Source organism: Sus scrofa, chromosome 2 (genome assembly GCF_000003025.6).
Source record: "Sus scrofa isolate TJ Tabasco breed Duroc chromosome 2, Sscrofa11.1, whole genome shotgun sequence".
NCBI classification, from domain to species: Eukaryota; Metazoa; Chordata; class Mammalia; order Artiodactyla; family Suidae; genus Sus; species Sus scrofa.
This window is the reverse complement of record NC_010444.4, coordinates 72,344,137-72,371,078: the sequence shown is the minus strand read 5'-3', so window position 1 is coordinate 72,371,078 and position 26,942 is coordinate 72,344,137. Positions and strand designations below refer to the sequence as shown.

General features: G+C 48.3%; 1 protein-coding gene across 2 annotated transcripts in view; it reads left to right on the top strand.

Annotated features, from left to right (window-relative positions):
* The window catches only part of VAV1 (vav guanine nucleotide exchange factor 1), a 64,217-nt gene that overhangs the window by 20,571 nt on the left and 16,704 nt on the right, over positions 1 to 26,942 (top strand). Inside the window, 20 exon segments of one of the 2 annotated variants that reach the window (NM_001267833.1) lie at positions 14,236 to 14,352; positions 14,850 to 14,908; positions 15,024 to 15,092; positions 15,242 to 15,350; positions 15,443 to 15,538; positions 16,998 to 17,066; positions 17,247 to 17,350; positions 17,938 to 18,037; positions 18,642 to 18,737; positions 18,982 to 19,050; positions 19,332 to 19,418; positions 19,522 to 19,607; positions 19,953 to 20,085; positions 20,475 to 20,584; positions 21,265 to 21,366; positions 21,611 to 21,708; positions 21,797 to 21,819; positions 22,002 to 22,047; positions 25,090 to 25,226; positions 25,557 to 25,622. In NM_001267833.1, the coding sequence (NP_001254762.1) occupies positions 14,236 to 14,352; positions 14,850 to 14,908; positions 15,024 to 15,092; positions 15,242 to 15,350; positions 15,443 to 15,538; positions 16,998 to 17,066; positions 17,247 to 17,350; positions 17,938 to 18,037; positions 18,642 to 18,737; positions 18,982 to 19,050; positions 19,332 to 19,418; positions 19,522 to 19,607; positions 19,953 to 20,085; positions 20,475 to 20,584; positions 21,265 to 21,366; positions 21,611 to 21,708; positions 21,797 to 21,819; positions 22,002 to 22,047; positions 25,090 to 25,226; positions 25,557 to 25,622 (1,776 nt within the window). 2 annotated transcript variants of the gene reach the window in all.

Genomic DNA, 26,942 nt, shown 5'->3' with positions numbered 1-26,942 from the left:
ATATTCCCGTTGTGATGATGAGGAAACAGAGGCACCAGAAGGTGTCACGACCCATCCAAGATCCCTCGGCTTGTGGTGGTTGGGCTGGGAGTCAAACCTTATCTATTTGATTCCCCCCGCCTCCGGCCCAACACACACACACACACCTCAACTGGTGGTGAGATTTTGAGTGTGTGTTAGGGTGGGAGGTGAGAGGTGGCAGGGAGGACTTTGAAGGGCCGGAAGAGGAGTTCATACTCTGTGTCTCTGTGGCAGCTTTTGAAAACGGTGCACAGCATGCCCACCCTCTCTGGTCTGTAGGATGAAGTCTTGCAACCTCAAGACGAAGGGGCTGCAAGGGCTGCATGCTGAGGGCCTCCACTTTCTAGATCTCCCTGAGCAAGCCCTGGTAACAGGCATTTCCTGTTTCCGGCGGGCTCCCTGGGGCGGGGTACGGGGTGGGGTGGGGTTGCTGCAGTGGTGTGCTCTGCTCTGGGTTCCCTCTCCTCTGTCGTGCCCCTCCACCTTCCGTCCGCCCCTCCCCCGGCCCCTCTCTGCCACCCAAAGTGGCCTCTGTCCCACCACACTGGTTCCCAGAAGAAGGATGGTGAACTCACCAACCTTTCCAGTTCTTTCTTTGTCTGGGGCAGGGGTTGTGACAATGGGGGACCTGCAGGCAAAGGGGAAGTGTCTGGGTGCTGATTTGCATGTGGGCAAGATGCCAGCCCAACTCTGAGGCTCTGGTGGAAGGAGGAGGGGAGCTGGGGGGTTGCCCCCTCCACTAATAGGGAGGAAATACTGTCCCAAGCCCCCACCTTCATTTGTTCAAAGGGACTCCTGTCCTTTGCCACCTTCGCCCACACTTCAGGCTACCGGGAAGTCCTTCTAGTGGTCTAACCTCAGACACTCCTGCTGTCAGAGGGAGCCCCTTTGTTCAGCTGGCCCTACTCCAGCCCAGAGGGCTGATGAGTCATACCCCCCTTTCCCCCTTTGAGGTGTCACATGACTGGGGGGAAGCAGTCTTCAGGCTCAGCTGATCTTCCTGAGGTCAGCAGTGAACTTCCTCCCTCTGGCCAGATGGGACCATCTATTCTGCTGCTCCTGGTGACCTGCCAGTCCTGTCTGGAGTCAGCCTGCGACCCCCGCAAAGGCTGCTGGGCTGCAGAGTGGCACGTGTTAAACCCCACCCCCCGCCCCCAGTGCCAACTGCTATGTGGCACCACGAGGCAGCCTGGTGTGGTTTGAAGAGGTAGACCCGTTGTGTCTCAGTGGTAATGAACCTGACTAGTATCCATGAGGATGTGTGTTCAGTCCCTGACCTCGTGGTGCTGTGAGCTGTGGTGTAGGCCAGCAGCTGCAGCTCCAGTTTGACCCCTAGCCTGGGAACTTCCATGTGCTGTGGGTGCAGCCCTAAAAAGACCAAAAAAAAAAAAAAAAAAAAAAAAAAGATGAAGAGGTGGGATGGTACAGAGCTTGGGAGCTAGCTGGGTCTGGCTTCCCATTTCTACCTCTGCTGCCTTGGGGTGGGGCTATGTCCTATCTGAGCCTCAGTTGTCCCATCTGTTAAATGGGGATTCATTCAGTCACTGACTTTTATTGAACACCTACTGTGTGCCAGGCATACTAGGTGTTGAGGCCACAGCAGTGAGCTAGATACATGGGGAGTCCTGCCCTCGTGGAGCTGATATCCTGGTGTGTTGGGGAGGATTGGGGTGGGGAATATAGACAGACAATAACAAAATAAATAAATGGAGTGTATGTGTGTTAATTTTTTTTTTAGGCCACACCTGTGGCAGATAGAAGTTTCCAGGCCAGGGATGGAATCCACGCCACAGCAGTGACCTGAGCCACAGGTCACAGTAACAATGCCAGATCCTTAACCTACAATTTTAAATAGAGTGGTTGGGGAGGTCTCCCTGAGAAGCAACATTTCATCCAAACCCTCGAAGTGACAAGGAAGCAAGGCACCAAGTTAATTGGGGGATGGATATTCTAAGAGGAAGAGAATAGCCTGTGCAAAGGTCCTGGGGCTGAATCATGCCTGACATGTTCTAGGAACAGAGAGGAGGGCCCAGTGGATGAGGGGAGGATGGGGAGGTGGTGAGGGCAGAGAGATGATGCGGGAAGGTCGTGCAGGTCTTAGGAGCTATGGAGAGAATGTGGGTTTGCATCCAAGTGGAGTGTCTTGGGAGGGTTTTTCTGGCAGTTATGTTGCAAATAAATTTTGGGAGCCCAGGGGCAGAAGCAAGGAGTCCAGTCGGGAGGCCATTGCCATCATCAAGGAGTGGTGACAGTGGCTCGGGCCACTGGAGGTAGAGAGGAGGGAATGGGATTCTGGGTATATTTTGAGTATATACCAATAGGATTTTGGAGTGGATTGGAAATAGAGTAAGAAAGAAATAGAGAAACATCCCCATGGAACCAGTAAGATTTTGCTGATAGAAGTGGAATAAGAGAGACATAGTTAAGGCCACGCCAACATGTTGGATTTGGATAACTGGGAGGACAGGCGTTATTAGAATCCATCTCCTAGAGCTCAAACAAAACTGGGCATCTCAGTATCAGCTTCGGAAAGGGCTCAGTTCTCAATAAATGGTGCCTCTCACCAAGGGCTGGGGCCTCTGAAGGTCAGGGGCTGGTTCACACAGGCAGTGTTGGTTTCACGGAGACTGTTGAGAGTCAACGTTGCAAAATGAAGCTGTAGAGCGGCAGGGAGGGTGAGATGATATGGGAAAGCAAGGCAAGGGGCGTGGGACAATGCAGAAGCACACCGTACATTGTCTGTGGCTACGTGCATCCGTAGTAAGAGAATGAGGATACAGATAGGAGCAACGCAGACCCATTTCTGGATAGGAGCTACCAGTGGGGAGGGAAAGAAAGGCGTGTGTTTTAGAGTGACGATTGCATGTGGGTTTGAAATGTAATGATAACCTTTAATTCAAAAGGAAATACATTTACCCAGAGGAGTTGAAAACTTACTGTCCCATACGGAACCTGGATGTTTAGAACATCTTTATCCATAATTGCCAAAACTTGGGAGCCAACAAGGTGTCTTTCAGTGGGTGCATGGATAAACTTTGGTACATCCCGACAATAGACTATTGTCAGAAAGAAGTGAACTCTCAAGCCATGGGAAGACCTTACATGCCTATTATGAAGTGGAAGAAGCCAATCTGAAAGGCGATGCACTGTCTGATTCTGACTTTATGACATTCTGGAAAAGGCAGAACTCTGGAAGCAGTTAAAAGGTTACGAGTTGCCAGGACTCAGGGTGGAGGGAGGAATGAGTGGGTGAAGCCCAGAGGATTTTTAGGGCAGTGAAAATACTCTGATACTGTCATGGTGGATACACGTCATTACACATTTGTGCAAATCCATAGAATGTGCAACAAGAGTGAACCCTCATGTCAACTGTGGACCCTGGGTGATAATGACGTGTCATTGTAGGTTCATTGATTATAACAATGTACCCTCTCTGGTGGGGGAGGTGGATAATGGAGGAGGCTGTGCATGCACTGGGGGGAGAGGAGCATATAAAACATCTCTCTCTACCTTCCATTTAATTTTCCCACGAAGCTAAAATGCTCTGCGAAAGAAAGCCTATTATTTAAAAAGAAAGGAGTTGTTCCCATCGTGGTTCAGCAGTGAATGAATCTGACTAGCATCCATGAGGCTGCAGGTTCAATCCCCAGCCTCGCTCAGTGGGTTAAGGATCTGGCGTTGTCATGAGCTGCAGTGTAGATCATAGATGCAGCTCGGATCCTGCGTTGCTGTGTCTGTGGCGTAGGCCAGTGGCTACAGCTCCAATTCAGCCCTTAGCTTGGGAAACTTCATATGCCACGGGCGCGGCCCTAAAAAGAAAAAAAAAAAAAAAAAAAAGGGAAAAGAGAAAAAGTGAGGGAGAATCCACTAGCATCTCCAAACTGGACAGATGGAGGTGCCATAGACCCTAAAGGGAGTTGACAGCATGCAGCATGCTGGTCTCTGCACTAAGTGGCCTGTCATCCTCCCGGTGGTTAACCTGAGATCTTTAATTTGACAACAGTGTTCCAAGAAAGCAAGGGCAGAGGTTGCCATGTGTCTGGGATGCCTAAGTTCAAAACTCACAGTGTGACCTCTGCTGCCTCTGATTGGCCAAAGTCGATTGCAAGACCAGCCCAGACACAGAAGATGGGGAAACTAGACTCCACTTCTAGATGCTGAAGCTGAAAAATATTTTTAATGATCACAAGGGGCATTCAGGCCAGAGGGTACAACACGAACAAGGCATAGGGGGAGGAAAATGTAAAACCTGTTGCATTTAGGGTGTGGCCACCATTTTTACCTGGTTAGGGGAAGAGGTGGGGGAGATAGCATGAGAAAAAGGTTATTTGTGGAGTTCCTGTCGGGACTCAGTGGTTAATGAAACGGACTAGTATCCATGAGGACGTGGGTTTGATCCCCGGCTTTGCTCAGTGGGTTAAGGATCCAGTGTTGCCATGAGCTGTGGTGTAGGTTGCAGACGTGGCTCGGATCCCCAGTTGCTGTGGCTGTGGCGTAGGCCAGCAGCTACAGCTCCGGTGGGACCCCCTAGCCTGGGAACCTCCATACACCGCAGGCGCAGCCCTAAAAAGACAAAAAAAAAAAAAAAAAAAAAAAAAAAGAAAGAAAAGAAAAAGGATAGTTCTTATAGAATTCCATGGGGGTCAGATTTTGCAGTTGAGGTTAGGTCTTATTTTGAGGTTGATGAGTAACCATGGCGAGGTTCCATGGTCGGATTTGCTGTGTGCAGTGAGGCTGGGAGGAATGAAACACCCATCAGCGGGACCATCGAGGAGGCTGATACAGTCACAAAGGTGAGAGATGGTGGAGGCTGCCTGAGGATTTGACAATCAGAATGTTGAGGCACGGCTTGCAATTGAGAGAGAGTTTGGATGGTGAATCCGAAGGACCTCTTTATTGATTAGAAGGGGAGGAGTAATGAAATCAATACTTGCAAAACACTGGAATGCATTCCCGGTTTGGAGGAAATAATCCATAAACATATTCTAACTTGATTACAAAAACATGGGGTGTGTTGAAACTCTTCCTGGGGTCCTGAGGTGAGTCGCTGGGTGGCGATGGAGAGCGTAGAGCACAAGTGGCCCTGCTGCTGTCAGCCTTGAACCTGTTTGGTTTTTGCCCACTGGTGGGTGAAGCACGTGTTTCCCCAGCTGCAAATGAAGAAGCTGATGGTCATGAAAGGGCAGTGCATCCAGCTGTTGTTCTGAAAACCCAACCCTGGGCAGGAAAAGAGGTCCAGACTCTCCTCTGGCTACCCTCATGTTGTTTAGTCATTCAATAAACACTTACTGGGCACTATTGCTACCACAGGCAGACTCCAGAGATGACTCAGCCCCGAGTACTGCTTTCATCTGGGGGAGGGCACAGAGTGGGTCATAGACCTTGTCGTCAAGCCTGGGGTGAGGAGAGACATTGTATTAAGGGGATCTGGGGTGGGGGAGTGAGATTGAGGACTTCTGTTTAGGCGAAGAAATTGGGGGAGGTTTCCTAGAGGAAGAGATGTTGGAGATAGACTTCGAAGGATGAATAGGAGTTCCCTAGGCGGATGTAAGAGGAAATTTTAACCCAGATACCAGGCTTTTGTTTATCTCCCTGTGTGTAATTAGTGGAATAATTGGCAAGAATAGCTCAAGTGGGCAGGCGGGGGGCTGCTCTCTGGGAGACAGCAGTGAGTGATGGCTTGAAGCAAGTGAGATCTCGAGTTTCGGCTCAGAATTGAACATGGGTACGCTGGGTGAAAACCAGGAGTCCCAGCTGCTAGGCCACTAGGGACTAGAGACTAAAAGCAGAGTTGCCGGGATTCTTGCCCCCATAAGAATGTTTCAAGTAGGCAGAAACTGTAAAAACAGGAACCAGGTTTATTAGTGCAAGCACAGCACAAGTGGGAGACCACACAGGGAAGCAGTTTAGGAGCAAAACAGCACATTCAGAGAGGAGTGCGGACACCCCTGCTAGTGGGGAGCATGCCAAAGGGGTCATTTAAATCACGTAGATGGGGCCTTTCTTCTGGGTCTTTATTTTCCTTTTGGCTGATTATCTTGCTTCCTCTTTCACCTGACTGAACCCAGGGCCCGCCCCAATATATGTGCACATCTCTTAGTCAATATGGATTCCAGGGCAAGGGATGAAATGGAAGATAGACACCACTTATTATGGGGTGGCTCCCTCCCTTTCTGACCCTAGGGGGTCCTTTTGCACATGTGTAGTTGGGGTCTCCCTGACATCACGGATGGGAAGTATGTGATTTCTTGATTTTTTTTGCCCAAACAGGGCTTAGCCCCTCTCTGCCCTGCCACTTCCATTGTTTAAAAGTGTCCATGGGGAGTTCCCATCGTGGCACAGTGGAAATGAAACTGACTAGGAACCATGAAGTTATGGGTTCAAGCCCTGGCCTCACTCAGTGAGTTAAGGATCTGGCACTGGCCGTGAGCTGTGGTGTAGGTGGCAGATGTGGCTTGGGATCTGGCGTTGCTGTGACTGTGGTGTAGGCTGGCAGCTGTAGCTCCGATTCGACCTCTAGCCTGGGAATCTCCATATGCCGCAGGTACGGCCCTAAAAAAGCAAAAAAAAAAAAAAAGTGTCCACTGGAGACAAAGTCCAGTTATTTATCCTGTTCCTGTTGCTATTTCTATCTCAATGTATAAACAGGAGGCTGATTGTAAATGTCTAGCCTGGAGCCCATTTATCTCCTGCCTCAGGGCCTCTGAGGATCAGACAGACTACAGCTGGCTCTGATCCTTAAGGCTACTGTATTAGGATAACACTAGCTGCTGTAACAAATAGGCCTTTTCAGTGACTTAATACAATAGGAATTTACTTCTTTTTACATAATAGTCCAGTGTTCCTCCTGGTACCATGCGGGAAGTTTTTTTTCCTATGTGGTGATTTAGAGGCTATTTTCGTTTGTGGCTTTGCTAGCCTTTAGAATCTCAGCATCATTTCTCTCCAGCTAGCAGACAAGAGGGAGAAAGGGGATGGAGAAGGCAATCCCACTTTTTTTTTTTCCTTTTTCAGCCAAACCAGTGGCATGTGGATGTTCCTGTGCTATGGATCAAATCCAAGCCACAGCTGGGACAGCCCTGGATCCTTAACCCACTGCACCACAGTGGGAATGCCACAATCCCACTTATTAAATTCATTGCTCTGAAAATGATGCACATGGCAAATACTCACATTCCATTGGATAGAATTAGCTGCAAGGAGGGATGGAAAATATAGTTCTTGTCTGGGCGGGCAACTTTCCAATAGCAATTCCATATTATGGAAGAGAAAGCAGGAATTCTGGTGGATTGCCAGTGACCTGTGCCACAGGTAGGCAGAAGGAATAGAACTAAAGCCTAGAAGGTGGTGAGAGATACCCACTTTGCTTTGTGACCATGAATAAGTCCTTCTTCTTCCTCTCTGGGTTTTCTTCCTTTCTCTAGGTGATGAACATTAGAGACTAGTTGATATCCGAGGTCTTTTCCAGTTCTGAAAATTGATGGGTCAGTGAATGCTCTTGGGCTTTCTAGCTGGAGCTAAGATGATAATGGTTATTACCATGGTAGTGATGAGATGGTAATGATGGTGATGGTGATGATAATGATGGTGGTGGTGATGGTGATAATGATGAAAATGACAGTGGTAATGATGATGGTGATGGTAATGGTGATTATGATGGTGTTGATGATGATTTAGATGGTGATGGTGGTGATGACGGTGATAGTGATGGTAATGTTGACGATGATGAAGATGATGATTGTAATGATGATGGTGGTGGTTATGGTGATTATGATGTGATATTGATGATGAGTATAAAGATGATGGTGATGACGATGTAGAGGTGATAACAATAATACTGTGATAATCATGATGGTAATGATAGTGGTAATGATGGGTGTGATTACGGTGATGGTGATAGGGAGGAAGACAGTGGTCACTTCTAGATATTGAGGGCTCACACCATCCCAAGGCCTTTTCATGCATTATCCCATTGAATTACAACAGGACATAGCAGGCATCATGACGGTCCATTTTATAGTTGAGAAAGCACATTCAGAGAGGGGAGGTGACTTTCCCAAAGACACACAGCAATTAGAAGCATCTTCTCATATCCTTTTGGATTAGGAGCCCTCTAGGGGTTTATTCTCCATCCTGTTCGTCACCATCCCACCCCAGGATTGTTCTCTTGCCTCCTGGGGTTGAAGATAGGAGGTTTGAGAGAAAACTCTGGAGTTCAGTAATGGTCACACTAAAGATATTCAATGAAAAATCATTCTGGGATTTTTAATAGAAATTGCATTGACTTGATAGCTCAGTTTTGGAGAGGACTAACATTTAAACAATATTGAGTCCATAGATAAGAATTAGTATATATTTCACTCTGTTTAGATCTTCCTTCATATCTTTCCATAAACTTTTATAATTTACTCCATAAAGATTTGTACTTCTTTTGTTAGATGTGTTAGATATTAACCAGCTTCTTTTGTTAGATGTGTTGGTTTGTTTGCTTTATATTTTTAGGTGATGGGAAATGCTATTCTTTTAAAATCAAAGTCCAGGAGTTCCCTGGTGGCCCAGTGGCTGAGGACCTGGTGTTGTCCCTGTTGCGGTTTGTGTCACTGTTGTGGTGTGGGTTTGATCCCTGGCCCAGGACTTTCCCATGCAGCGAACTTGGCTGGAAAAAAAAATTGAAGTCCAATTTTCATACAGGGAAGTGCTCAGTTCTTCAATTTACCATTCAATCAGTTCTAGCAAATGTGTACCCTTGTGCAACCCACACTCTTATCTAGACACAGAACTTTCCCATCACTTGTGGCCTTTCTGAGTCAATCTTTACCACCCTCTCCACTCCAGAAGCAGCCACTGATTTGATTTCTATCACCATAGGTTAGTTTTACTTATTCTAAAATTTTGCAAATGTGATCTTAAAAAAAAAAAGCGCGTTTGCTGATGTTCCAACATACAATAAACTTTGTGTGTTGATTTTGTATTCAGTAACATTGCTATTTTATTAATTCCAGTTGTTCATCTGTATATTCTTTGGGGGTTTCTGTGTTGGCAAGCATATCATCTGCAAAAATGACGACTGAATTTTTGTTTGTTTTGTCTTTTTAGGGCCACATCCTAAAAAGGTGTGAGGGTTCCCAGGCTAGGGATCATATTGGAGCCGTGGCTGCTGGCCAGTGCCACAGCCACAGCCATGCCAGATCCGAGCCACATCTATGACCTACACCACAGCTCACGGCAACACTGGTTTCTTAGCCCATTGAGCAAAGCCAGGGATCAAACCCGCATCCTCATGGATACTAGTCAGATTCGTTTCCACTGAGCCACGACAGGAACTCCGATTATATTTGTTTCTCTTCTGTCTTTCATTTCTTCGTCTTGTTTTACAGCACAGGCTAAGATCTTCAGTGCAGTGTCAATAGGCATGAACATTTGACACCCTTGCCTTCGTTCTGATTTCAAAGAAAATCTTTGCAACATTATACTCTTAAGTATATTGTTCCACTTTATACTGAAGACAAAGCTTTAAGGTTTTTTTGGTGATGCTTTTTATCAGGTTACAGAAGTTCCTTTCCATTCCTACTTTGCCAAGGGTTCTTTTTTCTCATTCTTTCATCAGGAATGGATGCTGAATTGTTACTATGTCTTTTATGTATCTCTAATTGTTGCTCATCTCTTTTTGACAGAGAGAAAAGGCCTTGGGCAGGCAGCAAGATCCAGATAAAATTGTATAATGCTGTTACGTCATATTTATTTTACACTGGCTTCTGTTTGTAGCACTTGATCTTGTTTTCCTTTGAGAGTAGGGTGGAAAGTTCTCTTTATTTATGTTAAAGTTAATTTAAAGTCCATGTACCACACATAATGGCTTAGGTAGGTGGTGTATGTGGCCATAACTGAGAGGATAGTCTGAAGATGAAAGTTTGAGATACACAGTGTACATTGAAGTTGTTCATAAACGCAGCTGCCTGAGTTTGCCTTCCAGCTGTTTGTCCCTGCCTCACTTTCTTCATCAATTCCTTCTTCTTCTATATACATATATATATATATATATATATATATATATATATATATATATATATATTTAGGGCTGTACCCTTGGCATATGGAAGTTCCCAGGCTAGGAGTCCAATCAGAATTACTGCTCCCACAGAAACTCAGGATCTGAGCTTCGTCTGCGACCTACACCACAGTTCATGGCAATACCAGATCCCCAACCCACTGAGCGAGGCCAGGGATCGAACCCGCATCCTCATGGATACTAATTGGATTCATTTCCAATGTGCCATGACGGGAACTCCCATCAATTCCATCTTGTAAAGGATAAGAATGAATTTTTGCAAGAATTCCTTAGTATCTCTCATATATATGTATGTATGTGTTTGTGTGTGTGTATATATACACACACACATATATACACATACATTATATATATATATATATTTTTTTTTAATTTAAAAATAAGTTCCCAGAGTTCCCGTTGTGGCTCAGAAGAAACGAATCTGACTAGGCACCGTGAGGTTGCAGGTTCGATCTTTGGCCTCACTCAGTGGGTTAAGGATCCAGCGTTGCCATGAGCTGTGGTGTAGGTCACAGATGTGGCTCAGATCCCACGTTGCTGTGGCTATGGTGTAGGCTGGCAGATGTAGCTCTGATTAGACCCCTAGCCTGGGAACTTCCACATGCTGCTAGTGCAGCACTAAAAAAAAAAAGTAAGTTCACTTTATTCATCATTTTAATAATTTCTGATTTGACTTAAACATGGCCATAGGCATGCCAGCAAAAGCACAAGTATTGAGGCAGAATAGCCTCATAAATTCTATAAATTTTAGATGTATGGGAATTGAAACACTGTGTAAAAATAGAGCCAGGGTCTTACACTGACATTTTAGAGCATGTAGATAATGTGTGACTCGTTTATCCTTTATTTATTTATTTATATTTAAATTTTTGTCTTTCTAGCGCTGCACCCTCAGTGTATGGAAGTTCCCAGGCTAGGGGTTGAATTGGAGTTATAGCTGTCAGCCTACACCACAGCCAACAGCAATCCCAGATCCAAGCTGAGTCTGTGGCCTACACCACAGGTCACAGCAATGTCAGATCGTTAACCCACTTAGTGAGGCCAGAGATTGAACCGGCGTCTTCTTGGTTACTGCTGAGCCGCAATGGGAACTCCGTGTGCTTTGTTTTTTTTTTTTTTTTTTTCCCATCTGCTTTATTTTAAATGTAGAGAAAAAAATTTAGAGTCATTCGGAAGGAGTCAAAGATTCAATATTGGGGATTCTATTAATATAACTCGTATTAAATAGAATCAAGAACAAAATATACATGATCATCCTATACGGATTTTTAAAAATCACCTAATAAAAGTCAGAATTTATTCTTTTTTTTTTTGATGTTTGTTTTTTGATTTGTGGCCATGCCCACAGCAGGCAGAAGTTCTTGGACCAGGGATTGAACCTGCCCCATGGCAGTGATAACACTGGATCCTTAACCTATTGAGCCACCAGGGAACTCCTAAATATTCATTCTTTTTTTTAATGGTGGCACCCATGGCATATGGAAATTCCCTGGCCAGGGATTGAATCAGAGCCACAGCTGTGACCCACACTGGATCCTTTCACCCACTGCGCCGAGTTGGGGAGGGAACCTGCACTTCCACAGCGACCAGAACCACTATAGTCAGAGTCTTTTTTTTTTTTTTTTTTTTTTTTGCCTTTTTTTAGGGCTGCATCTGCAGCATTTGCAGGTTCCCAGGCTAGGGGTTGAATCAGAGCTGTGCTTCGGGAGTCTTGATCCACATCAATTTTATTGAGACTTCTGAGGGCCATGGGAAAGGGCAGCTCCATGTGCTGGGGGAAGCTGGTGGTGAGGAGGTTGGTTAGAATTCTTTTGGATCTGGGGGATCTTAGAGAGAACTGAATTCATTGGGACATTTGGCTGAGCTGATGATGGGCAAATGCAAGTACATGAGCGCTTGTTTATATTAGAACCGAACACTTCAAAGCCAGATGTATGTTTGACTGAGGCATCACCCAATATCTTTTGTGTGTGTGTGTTTTGTTTTTTTTTTTAAGCTGTGCCCAAGGCATGTGGAGGTTGCCAGGCCAGGGATCAAACCCTTGCCACAGCAGTGACCCTCGCCACAGCAGTGACCCAAGCCACAGCAGTGACAATGCTGGGTCTTTAACCTCTAGGTCACTAGGGAACTCCGTCACCTAATATCTTCTGGCTGCAAATGACAGCGACCAGACCCAAACTGGTTTAAATGAAAAAGGAATGTCTTGGCTCATGATATTGGAAAGTTCAGGGATATTTCACATAAAATGGAACCACACAATATGTAACCTTTTTGTGTCTGTCTTTTTTTTCTCTTCTTTGTCTTTTAGCACCGCACCAGCAGCATATGAATGTTTCCAGGCTAGGGGTCGAATTGGAGTTTGTAGCCTCCAGCCTACGCCAGAGCCACAGCAATGCGCGATCTGAGCTACGTCTGTGACCCACAACACAGCTCACGGCAACACCAGATCCTTAACCCACTGAGCGAAGCCAGGGATCAAACCTGCATCCTCATGGATGCTAGTCGGGTTCGTTAACCATGGAACCACGACAGGAACTCCCTTGTGTCTAGATTCTGTCAAGGAGCAACATATTTTTGAGGGTCATCCACTCTGTAGTGGATGCTGTAGCCGCTGATCTACGCCACAAGTATCACAAGCGTCAAGTGTTTCACCCATTTTTATGGCTGAATATATTCTGTTGTTGTCTACACCTCACTTTGTGTATCCAAAATCAGTTGGTGGGCATAGGTAAATCCATAGAGACAGAAGCAGACTAATGTTTGCCAGGGTGAAAGGAGGAGGGTGGGGGTTTGCAGAAGGACTAGTTAATGGGTGCAGGATTTCCTTTCAGGTGATAAATTATCTTGGCTCTAGGTGATGGGCACACGATACTGGGAAGATATTAAATGTCACTGAATCGTATGCTTTAAAATAGCTAATGGGGAATTCCTTTGTGGCTCAGTGGGTTAAAAATGCGACATAGTGTTTGTGAGGATGGGGGTTCGATCCCTAGCCTCCCTCAGTGGGGTAAGGATCTGGTGTTGTCACAAGCTTCAGCATAGGTCAAAGATGCGGCTCAGATCCGTTGTTGCTGTGGCTGCAGGGTAGACTGCAGCTGCAGCTGCAATTTGAACCCTAGCCCAGGAACTTCCATATGCACAGGTGCGGCCATAAAAAGAAAAATAAAGATTAATGGTTAAATTTTTTTATTGTGACAAACAGTACATAATCTTTATCATTACATATAAATGAAATGATATAAATATATTTTATAATTATAAATACAATTTTATGTGAAAGTAGATGAATTATATATATATAAATCAAATGATATTATTTGCAATTTAAATCATTTGTAAGGGTGCAATTCAGTGGCATTAAATACATACACGATGTTGTGTTATTACCACTCTATCCAAAATGTTTTCATAATCCTCACCAGAAACTCTGTCTCCATTAAACACTAACACCCTATTCCCTTCCCTCAGCCCTTGGTACCCACCATTCCACTTTCTATACCTGCGGATTTGCCTATTCTAGGGCCCTCATGTAAATGGAATTGTAAAATATTCATCCTTCTGTGTCTGGCTTATTTCATTTAGCACAATGTTTCCAGGGTTTATCTCTGTTGTAGCATAAATCAAAATTTCATTCCTTTTTAATGGCTCGGTAACTTTCCATTGTATGTATATATCACATTTTCTTATCTGTTAATGGTTAACTTTATATCTTACAAATTTTACCGCAATCAAAAAAATTCTGGGGAGTTCCCGTCGTGGCACAGTGGTTAACGAATCCGACTAGGAACCATGAGGTTGCGGGTTCGGTCCCTGCCCTTGCTCAGTGGGTTAAGGATCCAGCGTTGCCGTGAGCTGTGGTGTAGGTTGCAGACGTGGCTCGGATCCCGAGTTGCTGTGGCTCTGGTGTAGGCCAGTGGCTACAACTCTGATTCGACCCCTAGCCTGGGAACCTCTATATGCCGCAGAAGCGGCCCAAAGAAATAGCAAAAAGACAAAAAAAAAAAAAAAAATTCGGGGGTAGATCTGGCTTCAGGTACAGCTTGATCTTTCTTTCCTCTTCTGTGCCAGCCCCAGGTCAGATGGCCAGGGGTCAGCTTCTTCCCTGTCCCATTATGTTTCTTCCACTCTCATGTCTCTCCCCACAGTTCCTGTGCCTTAAGAATATCCGTACTTTCTTGTCTACCTGCTATGAGAAGTTTGGCCTCAAGCGGAGTGAACTCTTTGAAGCCTTTGACCTCTTCGATGTGCAGGATTTTGGGAAGGTGAGCTGGGTCTAAACTGCCTGTGAGCTGGACACCTAGAGCCCAGAGATTGGATTTCAGTTCATTTCAATGAACGTCTATACTGGGCAAGCCAAGGGCTGTTGGGAAAGGACTGATGGGCCAGACCAAGCTGTACACCAGGTGCAAAGAGACTGGCTTAGGACACGTGGAACTGAGTTTGAGTCCTTGCTCACCACTTGCTGTGTGACCTTTGATATGTGGTTCTCCTTCTCTGAGCACTAGGTTCCTCATAGAAATAATACCATCCCAGTCCTCTGGGAATGGTTATGAGGATTAAACAGAACAAGGGGATCAAGTGGTGGGTGCTCAGTTAAGGAAACTTTAACATGCTGACATGGGGGGATGAGAGGACGGGAAAATCTTGAATTAGGCTTCCAGGGGCATGGGGTCTTGCCTCAAAGTCAGGTGCTTCGAGGCTGTGTTCTGGCATGTGGGTGGCTGTGGGGTATACAGAGCAGCTGCGGTCTTTGTCACAGGTCATCTGCACCCTGTCGGCTCTGTCCTGGACCCCGATTGCTCAGAACAAGGGGATCATGTGAGTAGCCATTGAGGCAGCTTTGGACCCATTGAGTCCCAATCCCCCTCCTCTTTGAAGCCCCCTTCCCACCTGGCCCGCGGGCCTCTGGCTCACACCACCCTGGCTCCTCCAGGCCCTTCCCCACAGAGGAGGACAGTGTGGGTGATGAAGACATCTACAGTGGCCTGTCGGACCAGATTGAGTGAGTGTCTGGGGCCACCACCCGCCCTGGAGGTGGGGGCTGAGGGGACATGGCCCTGTCCTCCTGAGGGGAGGTGGCCTTGCCCTGGGGGACATGAGGGCACCCTGGTCTGGGGGTTCCCTGGCCCTGCCTGACTCTGCATCCTGCAGCGACACCGTGGAGGAGGATGAGGACCTGTACGACTGCGTGGAGAACGAGGAGGCCGAGGGTGATGAGATCTACGAGGACCTCATGCGCTCGGAGCCGGTGCCCATGCCGGTGTGTAGGGGGCGCAGGACTGGGCCGGGACCGGTGCCTGGGCGGGGCGCGGCCCTGGACCCCCAACATCTGCCTTTCCTCCCCATTCTCAGCCCAAGATGACAGAGTATGACAAGCGGTGCTGCTGTCTGCGGGAGATTCAGCAGACGGAGGAGAAGTACACGGACACGCTGGGATCCATCCAGCAGGTGCAATGCTCTCACCCGGCCTCTGCCAGACGCATGCGCAGAGTGGGGAGGCGGCATCTGTGCCAAGCGGGTCTGGGGCTCTTGCCCATCCCTGCTGCGTTGTGTTTCTTTGTCTCTCTTCGTCTCTGGTTTTCTCCGTCTTTGTCTGTCTCTCTTTCCCTCTGTCTTCCCCTATTACTTCTGGTTATCTTTCTCTCCCTTGGTGTCTCTTTATCCCTGTTTTTTATCTTTTCCTGTATCCTCATCTCTGTCCGTCTGTCTCTTAGTGTCTCTGACTTTCCAGTTCCTCTTTTTTTTTGCTTTGGTCATCTCTCTTTTAAACGGTTTTATTGCGATTTCATCAATATACCATACACTTGATTCATTCAGCATCTACAGCCTTTTGGAGTGAGGGGTCATTTACAAGGGTGTGCAGCCATCACCACTGCTTAAATTTAGGACGTTTTCATCATCCCCCAAAGAAACCCCATACCCCTTAGCCATCACCCCCTAAGCCTCCATCCTCCCCCAGCCCCTGTCAACCACTAATCTACTTTCTGTCTCTATGGATTAACTTATTCTGGACATTTCATATGAATGGACTCACACACTAGGTGGTCTATTGTGTCTGGGTTTCTCTCCCAGAGCCTCATATTTTCAAGGTTCATTCATGTTGTGTCGAGTGTCAGTGTTTCACTGTTTATTTATTATTCATTCATCCATTAATGGACATTCGGGTTGTTTCCACTTTGGGGCTATGGTAAATAATTCTGCCCCAAATAGCCCTGAATAGCTTTTTTTTTTTTTTAATGTCTGCACTCCAAGGCATATAGACGTTCCCAGACCAGGGATAGAATCCGAGCCACAGCTGCAGCAATGCTAGATCTTTTTATCCATTTTTCGGGGATGGGGATGGAACTCCAGCCTCTGTAGCGACCCACGTCACTGCAGTTGGATCCTTTTTTTTTTTGTCTTTTTAGGGCCACACCCCTGGCACATGGAGGTTCCCAGGCTAGGGGTCCAATAGGAGCCATAGCTGCCAGCCTATGCCACAGCCACAGCAATGAGGGATCTGAGCTGAGTCTGCAACCCACGACACAGCTCACAGCAATGCCAGATCCTTAACCCACTGAGCAAGGCCAGGGATTGAACCCGTGTCCTCATGGATGCTAGTTGGGTTGGTTAACTGCTGAGCCACCACGATGGGAACTCCTACAGTCAGATTCTTACCCCACTTCATCACAGCGAGAACTCCCCTGTATAGGTTTTTGTGTATCTATCTCTTCTCTCCTTATCTATTTCCTTGCCTCCATCTTTCTCTTTCTCTCTATGCATCCCTCTCTCCGCTCCCAGTCTCTGTGTTTCTGCTTGTCTCTTTCCATCTCTGTCTCCTCCTCCCTACCTCTCTGGGGCTGGGCTGGAGAGAGGAGCCTCACTTTCCTGCATCATCCGTCTCTCCCCCACTCCCCTTCCCCCACAGCACTTTATGAAGCCCTTGCAACGATTCCTTAAACCTCAAGACATTGAGATCATCTTCATCAACATTGAGGTGAGCGGGCCTGTCCCCGATCTCCTGGGCTTCCATCCAGTGGGGATGATCAGCTGGCCTCACCTGTCCCTGGTGTATGGGGGTTGGGAGATGAATGACCCTGGGTGGGGGGACCCTTCTCCTTCCCAACATCCTGTACCCAAGGCTCCTGCCCCAACCCTCACCCCTCCCTCCGAGTAGGACCTGCTTCTCGTGCACACCCACTTCCTAAAGGAGATGAAGGAAGCCCTGGCCAGCCCCTCCGCACCCACCCTCTACCAGGTCTTCATCAAATACAAGGAGAGGTGAGACCCAGCTGGCCAGCCCAGACCTCTGGTGGTCACCCTGCCTTGCCTAAGCTGGGTGTTTGGGAAGCCCTCCCTTCAGAGACCACTGGGCAGAGCGGAAACTTTTTCTTCTTTGCTCATGGGCAAGGGGCTGCCCATCTCTGGTTAAATTCCCAGCTCTTTCTCTTGGGAGCTGTGTGGCCTTGGGAAGTTACTTAACCTCTCTGTGCTTCTGCTTCCACATCTATAAGATCAGCATGATACAGGCACCCTAGCTCCTATGGATGTAGTGAGGATTGAATGCTTAAAGTGTTTAACATGGGGCCTGGCACACAGTGGGCGCTCAATAAATGCTTAATAAATGAACATTGAGCAGACATGATACACCAGGGGTTGCGCCAAGAGCTTCTTGTGTATTCTCTCATTAAATGCTGCCATCAACCCCATGCGAGGGTGGCGGGATCATTGTTATGCCCATTTTACAAATGAGGAGACTGAAGCTCAGTGTCATCTGGTTGGGAGGAGGTGGGGCTAGGACTGACACTCAGATCTGCTTGGCTTTGGTGTCAGCCACCATTTCCCGGCCATCTGTCCTCTTCCCACAGATTCCTCGTCTACGGCCGCTACTGCAGCCAGGTGGAGTCAGCCAGCAAGCACCTGGATCGAGTAGCCACAGCCCGGGAGGATGTGCAGATGAAGCTGGAGGTGGGGGCTGGGCTACATCTTAGGGTTGGGGGGCTCTCCCACTCCTTCCCAGGCTCTGGGGACAGGAGGGAGGAGACTGTGCTGGAGATGGCGTCCCTTTCGATTGCAGCCCTGCCAGGGGTCTGCCCCCTCAAGGTCTGGGGCTGGAGGTAGTGACCAGCAAGTGGGAGAAAAGGAGTAGGAGGAGCTGGACCAGAGCGCTGAGCGCTGACCCCAGCCGAACCCTGACTCTGCGCTGAGCCCGAGTGCCGAACTGAGGTTCTGAGTCTTGATCAAACTCTGGCTGTGCCCTGATCCTGGGCGGAACCCCAGTCTTGACCCATGTGTCTAGTGGAAGCACAGACAGGGCAGGAATGATGAGGGGCGGCTTGTGTGTGCCATCCAGCCAGCCTCTTTGCTCCTCAGGGTGGGGACCCTCCCTAACCCCACTTAGCTGAGGACTCCAGAACCTCCACCCCAGGCAGCCTTCCAGCTGCGTCTTAAACCACCCCTCATCCTGTGGCATTCTTCCTTATTTCCTTGGGGGAGATAGGATGCTCCAAGTTCTAGAAAAAGCCAAACCTGCCTCTACCTCTTCTCGCTCACCCCATCTCCTATCCCCCAGGAATGTTCTCAGCGCGCGAACAATGGGAGGTTTACCTTACGGGACTTGCTGATGGTGCCCATGCAGCGGGTGCTCAAATACCACCTCCTTCTCCAGGTGCACAAGAGGGGAGGGGTCAAGCATGGAATTATGGCATCTGTCTCCTTGAAGGGCTTCTGGAGGTGGGCCTCTGGGATTCTCTGGGAGGCGTCATTGGGGTCATTGGGCCCATGTCCCAGCCTCTAAGGACAGAAGAAGGAGGAAGGAAGGAGCGGGTGGGCCAGGCTTGTTTGGAAGCACACCCCACCCCCCAGAAGGAGAGAGTGGGCACAGGTGACATGTGCATCTGTGGGTCCCTCAGGAGCTGGTGAAACACACGCAGGATACGATGGAGAAGGAGAACTTGCGGCTGGCCCTGGATGCCATGAGGGTGAGTGGTCACACACGGCGACCATAACACAGAGACACATGCACATTCAAGTTAGTGAGGTGCCACCCAGGCATGGTCATGTCCACAGGCAACCCCTCTCCCCACCTCACAGCGACACAACTGTGGGACCAGTGAGTTACTCACAGCATCTCCTTTGGGACAGTGACATTTCCCTCCCAGCCCCTGGTGAGGGCTGATCCCCTGTTGCCAGGTACCTGGTAAGGGACTGGGCCAAGTTCGGGGGAGGGGAGGTCCTAAGCTCACTTCTGCCCCATCCCTAGGACCTGGCGCAGTGTGTGAACGAGGTCAAGCGGGACAACGAAACCCTGCGGCAGATCACCAACTTCCAGCTGTCCATTGAGAACCTGGTGAGGGGCGGAGGGCGGAGGGCCAGGGGTGTGGCCACGTGGAGGGAGGGTTTGGTCTCCTTCTTGGTGGCCCTTTGCCAGACACCCTGCCTACTGTGTGTAGGACCAGTCTCTGGCCCACTATGGCCGGCCGAAGATCGATGGCGAGCTCAAGATCACGTCGGTGGAGCGGCGCTCCAAGATGGACAGGTGGGTGGGGCCAAAAGGATTTGGGGGCGGAGCCTGGGCAGGGGCTGGGTCAGCTCTCCAGATAGACGGGTGGGTGGGGCTTAGCTAGAGAAAGAAGCAGGGCAGAGCCTGCTTGGATGTGTGTGGGTGGAGCCAAGAAAGGCAGGTGGCAGGACCTGCAGGCATCTTATGGAAGATGTTGGGTTGGATGGGTGCAGGGGGCCAACTTGGCCACAGAGGAGGAGAAGGGCAGGAGTCCTAGATGGACAGCAGAGCAGGGCCAGGAAGGTGGAGGGGATCAGGCGGAGAGCTGATGGGGGACTTGGGGAGGAGCCAGGCAGAGGCACCTGACCCAGCTGCTTACAGGTACGCCTTCCTGCTCGACAAAGCTCTGCTCATCTGTAAGCGCCGAGGGGATTCCTACGACCTCAAGGACTTTGTGAACCTGCACAGCTTCCAGGTTCGAGACGACTCCTCCGGAGAGCGGGACAACAAAAAGGTGAGGCCAAAACGGGGGCGGGGGATGAGACGCCAACGCTGGGGATGCTCAGGGCAGCTTGAGCTCTCCACTTGGCCTTTGGATTTGGATTGCCTCTCCGTGTGTGTGTGTGTGTGTGTGTGTGTGTGTGTGTGTGTGTGTGTGAGAGAGAGAGAGAGAGAGAGAGAGAGAGAGACAGAGACAGAGACAGAGAGACAGATGATAAATTTGTGGAAGTGTATGCTTCTCCTGGGCAGCCCTTTACACCCGGAACCAATGCATGGCCTCCTGGGAGCAGACAGGCTATTGTTGGCTTGAATATTTTCTCCCCACAGAGGTAGGGTCAGTGCCCATGTGGTCCCACCCTCTGCAGGGCAGGTGCCTTCATTCTGAACCCTGCTTCCCTGCAGTGGACTCACATGTTCCTCCTGATCGAGGACCAAGGTGCCCAGGGCTATGAGCTGTTCTTCAAGACACGGGAATTAAAGAAGAAGTGGATGGAACAGTTCGAGATGGCCATGTGAGACCCCCATCTTTCTATCCTCAGAGGACTCTGTCACGTGGGTGATAGAGGATCTGCGAGGCAATTCTGTGCTCTAGTCTCACTTCTGCCATGGGACCACTCGGAACCTCAGTTTCCTCATCTGGGAAATGGGAGGGGCAGTCTCTCAAGGCTGACCCCACCACCAGAATGCCAAGGTTCTGTATCACTTTCGGCCACCATCTTTGAAATCTTTCCTCCTTGTCTTCATCTTCCTTCTTTGTCTTGAGATGAAATTCACGTAACACTTTAGCCATTTTAAAGGGTACAGTTCAGTGGTTTTTAGTACAGTCACAATGTTGGGCAACCACCACCTCTACCCAGTTCCATAGCATTTTCATCCCCCTAAGGGAGACCCTACACCCATGAAGGGGTCACTCTCATTCACCACCCCCTTCTAGCCCCTGGCAACCACCAATCCAATTTCTGTCTCCACCCACATTCACAGCAGCACTATTCACAATAGCCAAAAAAGGTGGCACCAACCCAAATGCCCATCAGTGGATGAATGGAGAAACACAACAGGGCATAGTCCTGCAGTGGAATAGTATTCAGCCGTAAAAAAGGAATGCAGTCTTGCTCCACCATGTGTGGGTATTTCATTCCCTTTTATGGCTGAATGCTGTTCCTCATTGCATGGATTTATCTTCCCTCCTCAGCTCCAACATCTACCCCGAGAATGCCACTGCTAACGGCCACGACTTCCAGATGTTTTCCTTTGAGGACACCACGTCCTGCAAGGCCTGCCAGATGCTGCTGAGGTGGGAGTCTGGGAGGATGAACCTGGGCTCTGGGGTCGGTCAGCTCTACTGCTTTGGTGGAGCTGCTCCCCTGGCTGTCATGCCTCTGAGTTGGGAGATGGGAGGCTCTCCTTTGACCTTCAGCTTCTCCATCTCTCTCCTGCTCCCAAGAGAACCCAAAGGGGCCCATCATATTGTTGGCAAAACGAGGCTGTGTCCATTCAACATCACTGATTCTCTCCTTTCTCTCCTTCCTGCACCCAAGAGGCACCTTCTATCAGGGCTACCGCTGTCAACGGTGCCGGGCACCGGCACACAAGGAGTGTCTGGGGAGGGTGCCTCCGTGTGGTCGACATGGGCAAGGTACCAGGGGACTGAGTGTGGGAGGTGGGCTTGCTTCTTCGAGAGGGATGCTCCATTCTCACTAGTTACTTCCTTTACCCTCTTGCAGATTTTGCAGGAACTATGAAGAAGGTAAGATCCCCATGCTCCTTTCTATGCCTGGAAAATCATGGGGGTTCAGGGTAAGGAAGGCTGGACCCAGGAGACCCTGGCAGTGGGCATGGCCCTTTGCTAGGTGCTCAGATAAGGGCTGATGAGCTCCCAGGCAGGGCGCAGGTAGCCACGCTTGCTTTCTTCTTGGTCTCTCCCTCCAGGATAAGACACATCGCCGGGCTCAGGACAAAAAGAGGAATGAGCTGGGTGAGTCAGCAGGGGGCGCTGTGTGGGGCAGAAAGCACTCCCGCTCAGGGACAGATCTCAACAATGATTTTAATGACCCCTTAATGTCCTGCTTATACAGCATTTGCGCCAGTCTTAGAAACCCGAAAGGAATTTATAAATGAGGAACTGAAATTCTTTGCTTGCTTTGCCCACACGCTGTGAAGGGCGTGCGTGGAACATAGCAATCCTTGTTCAGATGCTCTTTCTCTTCCCATCCTCTCTCTCCCTCCACCCCCCCCCCCACACACTCAAACTCACACACATATGCAGTTTGAAGTATTGTTGATTTACAATGATTCATGTGTACAGCAGAGTGATTCAGTTATATATACATATTTTTTTTCTTTCAGGTTATTTTCCATTATAGGTTATTACAAGATATTTAGTATAGTTCTTTGTGCTATACAGTAGGTCCTGTCATTTATCTATGTTATGTAGTGTGTACCTGTTAATCCCCAATTCCCAGTTTATCCTATCATGATGGGGTGGTTTCAGCAAAGGGTGGTCCACCTAGACAGTGGAGAATGGGAGATGCAGTTGGACCAATCCAGAAGTCTTTTTAGCCCCAGGGCAGAGGGGAAAGGGTGGATTCATGTGTATTTTAATAGTGTTTGTGGGATCCCAGTTGTGATGGGTGATTTTTATTTAGCATTTACTGTGTGTATTATCTGGGCAAATTGTGACTAAAAACAGCATGCTTCTTGTCCTTGTGAAGCTCCCTGGCTGGTGGCAGGAGACAAACTTAGGCTGTCATTACAGTTGAGGTGGGCAAAATGGAGGGTTTTCCGGAGCATCAAATAGGGGGACCTGATGAACCTGAGCCTTCAGGAAAGGCTTCTCAGAGGAGGAGCCAGTGTTCCAGGCAGAGGGAATGGCATGTGTGAAGGCTAGGAAGCAGGAGGTCAAAGCATTGTTAAAGAACTTGGTGTAGCCAAGAAAAAGAAACTCTTTGCTCAGTCATACAGAATCAGTGTAAAAATTCAGTTTCCTCTCTCTCTCTCTCTCTCTCTATATATATATATATGTCCTGGCATAGGAATAGGTATCTATAGATAACTATAGTTCTCTATCTATAGGTAGATACATCAACTTTATTTGCAATAGTCAAAAATTAGAAACAGGAGTTCCTGCTGTGGTGCAGTGGGTTAAGAATCTGGCTGCTGCAGCTCATGCCTCTGCAGAGGCAAGGGTTTGATCCCTGGCCTGGCACAGTGAGTTAAAGGATTCAATTTTACAGCTGTGGCTCAAATTAAATCCCTGGCCCAGGAACTTCCATACACCATGGGTGCAGCCAAAAAAAAAAAAATTAGAAATGACTCAAATGTCTTCAATAGTGGGTGTATGTATATGATATGTACTATATCTATATATCACAATAATACATATGTACAAAATCAGCATCATACAGAATGCATGTATCAACTTTGTCAAAACCCAGAAACAACCTGAATGTTCCCAATAGGAGGAAACATAGATGAGTGTATATATATATATATATATATATATATATATATATATATATCTCCACTGTATATCCACTTACACATATCCAGTATATGTGTAAACTCATATGTATGTATGTGTGTGTGTATATATATTTGCACATATCCATTTTATATATATGTATGTATATAAATATATATGAGTGTGTATGTATATATATATATATATACTGGCCATGTGTATACACACACACACACACACACACACACACACACACATTCTATTGAGATAGAAAATGTATACCATAAATCAGTTTTTTTTTTTGGTCTTTTTGTCTTTTCAGGGCCGCACCCGCGGCATATGGAAGTTCCCAGGCTAGGGGTCTAATCGGAGCTACAGCTGCTGGCCTATGCCAGAGCCACAGCAGTGCCAGATCCGAGCTGCATCTGTGACCTACACCACAGCCCACGGCAACACTAGATCCTTAACCCACAGAGCAAGGCCAGGGATTGAACCCCGCAACCTCATGGTTCCTAGTCAGATTCGTTTCCATTGCGCCAGGATGAGAACTCCACAAAGAATAAATCTTAAGTGTAGGCTCACTGAATTTCTACCCATGTGACTGCCACTCAGATCAATGCATAGAACATTTCTATTATCACAGAAAGTCTTATTGGATGTTCTTACTGCTAGTCCATCCTGCCTCCCAGAGGGAACCACTATCTGATCTATCAATTAGTTTTGCCTGTTCTTGAACTTCCTATAAGCCAATTGTACAGCATGTAGTCTCATTGCATGTTAGCATGGTTACTTGACACCATGACACGTTCTTTTTCGTTGCTGTATTGTATTCCACAGTATGATTGCTTTGTGCTGTGTTTGTCCATTTTACTGAGCACATTGGGTTTGTTGCCAGTTTGGGGGCTCTTGTGAGTAGAGCTGCTGAGAACATTCTTGTCTTGGTCTCTCTGTGGACCTATGTTTTCATTTCCCTTGCTGATATATACAGGAGTGGATACTTCTGTGGAGATCACCAAACAGTTTTCCAAAGTGGATTCTTTCCAGCTGTGTAGGAATGGGCTGTTGAGTGGTGGCTACCCTCCCTCTTTAAATTATTTTCATGTTAAAAACTTTTTTTTTTTAAATGTCTTTTTGGGCCACACCCGCAACACATGGAGGTTCTTGGGCTAGGGGTCGATTTGGAGCTATAGCTGCCGGCCTACACCACAGCCACAGCAATGCCAGATCTGAGCCACACCTGTGACCTACACCACAGCTCACGGCAACGCCAGATCCTTAACCCACTGAGCCAGGCCAGGGATCGAACCGGTATCCTCATGGATGCTAGTTGGGTTCATTAACCACTGAGCCACGACGGGAACTCCAAAAACATTTTTAAGTTGAAAACAAACCAAAAAAAGAATCCAAGAATCTGGGCAACTTCCAGTGCTCTACATTCTCACCACCATCACTCAGTATTGTCTGATTTTAAAATTTTCACTATCTTGGTGGGTGAGGCTCAGGTTTGAAAGTCCTCCACTGCCAGCCACGCCATATCACGTCGTCCCTTCCCTCCAGGCCTGCCCAAGATGGAGGTGTGTCAGGAGTACTACGGGCTGCCCCCACCGCCCGGAGCCATCGGACCCTTTCTACGCCTCAGCCCTGGGGACATCGTGGAGCTCACCAAGGCCGAGGCTGAACAGAACTGGTGGGAGGTACAGGCTGGGGCCATGGGAGTGATGGGGAAGGGCCCGAGCGTGGGGCCAGGGTGTGGGTGCCCTTGGGCATGGGCTCCTGGGCGCCCTGGACTTTGGCAATGGAAGCCCCTCTGGGGAGGGGGATGGCCATGGGGATTTCTGGGGCTGGCCTGGGCCTTTTGAGCTGGTGGTCTTTCCAGGAAGTTGATACTAGTGTGGGTACCTCTTGTCATTCAGGCTGCAGAGAGACAAATGGACAAGCAGAGTGACCACTGGGTGACAGACGGACACACACATGCATCGTGGATGCCTGTAACCTCTTAACATCTTTCCCTCCCATCTTTTTAGGGCAGGAATACGTCTACCAACGAAGTTGGCTGGTTTCCCTGTAACAGGGTCAAGCCCTACGTGCACGTGAGTGCCTCAAGTCTGATTGGAGCGAGGGCAAGGGGGTCCACAGAGAGTCCTATGAGGGCAGGCAGCTCTGGGGAGACCCTCTTAAAAATGGGAGGAGGTTGCTCATCCTGGCAGGTTATTACCTACCTTGATGACTGAGCCTGGAGGGGAAGCCACCTGGAGAAGGATGGCCCATCCTTGTCTCCTTGGTTCTCGTGCGACCATCTTCCTCCGCATGAAGAGAGCAGCAGGGGTCAAGAAGCCTGGCCAGCCCCTGGCTTCCTTCACAAGCACCGAATGGAGTCCTGTACAGGGTCATCCTCCTCTTCCCCCACCTCCACCCCTGCCTCCTGGCTCAGATCCTGTGAGCCAATCTGCCCATCCCTCTGCCCCGCCCCCATCCGTTTTTGGCCACGTCCACGGCAAGTGGATATTCCAGGTCAGGGCTGGCTCTTGCACCACAGTAGTAATCAGAGCCACAGCAGCACCACCAAACCCTCAACCCGTTGTGCCCCAGGGGCGCTCCCTCCCTCAGTCTTTATGCTGACTCCAAGTTTTTCCCACCCTCCCCAAACCTCAGCCCTCTCTCATCCTCCCTCATGACCCCATCACTGGCATCTGCTGGGAAGCTCATCTCCCGTTTTTGTCGCTTTCATTTGCTATAATTCCAGACTTCCAGAAAAGTCGTGAGAATAATGCAAAGAACTCCCAATTATGCTTTACTCAGATACACCAAGTGTTAACATTTTGTCCCCTGTGTTCTATCATTTGCTTTTTTTCTCGACATTTTTTTTTTTTTTTGTCTTTTGTCTTTTCGTTGTTGTTGTTGTTGCTATTTCTTGGGCCGCGCCCGCGGCATATGGAGGTTCCCAGGCTAGGGGTTGAATCGGAGCTGTAGCCACCGGCCTACGCCAGAGCCACAGCAACTCGGGATCCGAGCCTCGTCTGCAACCTACACCACAGCTCACGGCAACGCCGGATCGTTAACCCACTGAGCAAGGGCAGGGACCGAACCCGCAACCTCATGGTTCCTAGTCGGATTCGTTAACCACTGCGCCACGACGGGAACTCCTCGACATATTTTAATTTTGAAATGTCTAGTATTTATTTTTCCTGAGACGTCTAAGCTTACAGACATATTTCCCCCTCCTCTCTGAATACTTCCCAAAAGGAGAACCTTCTCTTATATAACCAGAGCATGAGTTTTAAATACATGAACTTCAACATAGAGGTTATACTCTTATATATTTAGACTATGTATTTATACTTTTACTAATTGTCCCTGAAATATCTTAGACTTTTTTTTTTTTTTTTTGGTTTGGGGTTGTCCAGATCTCT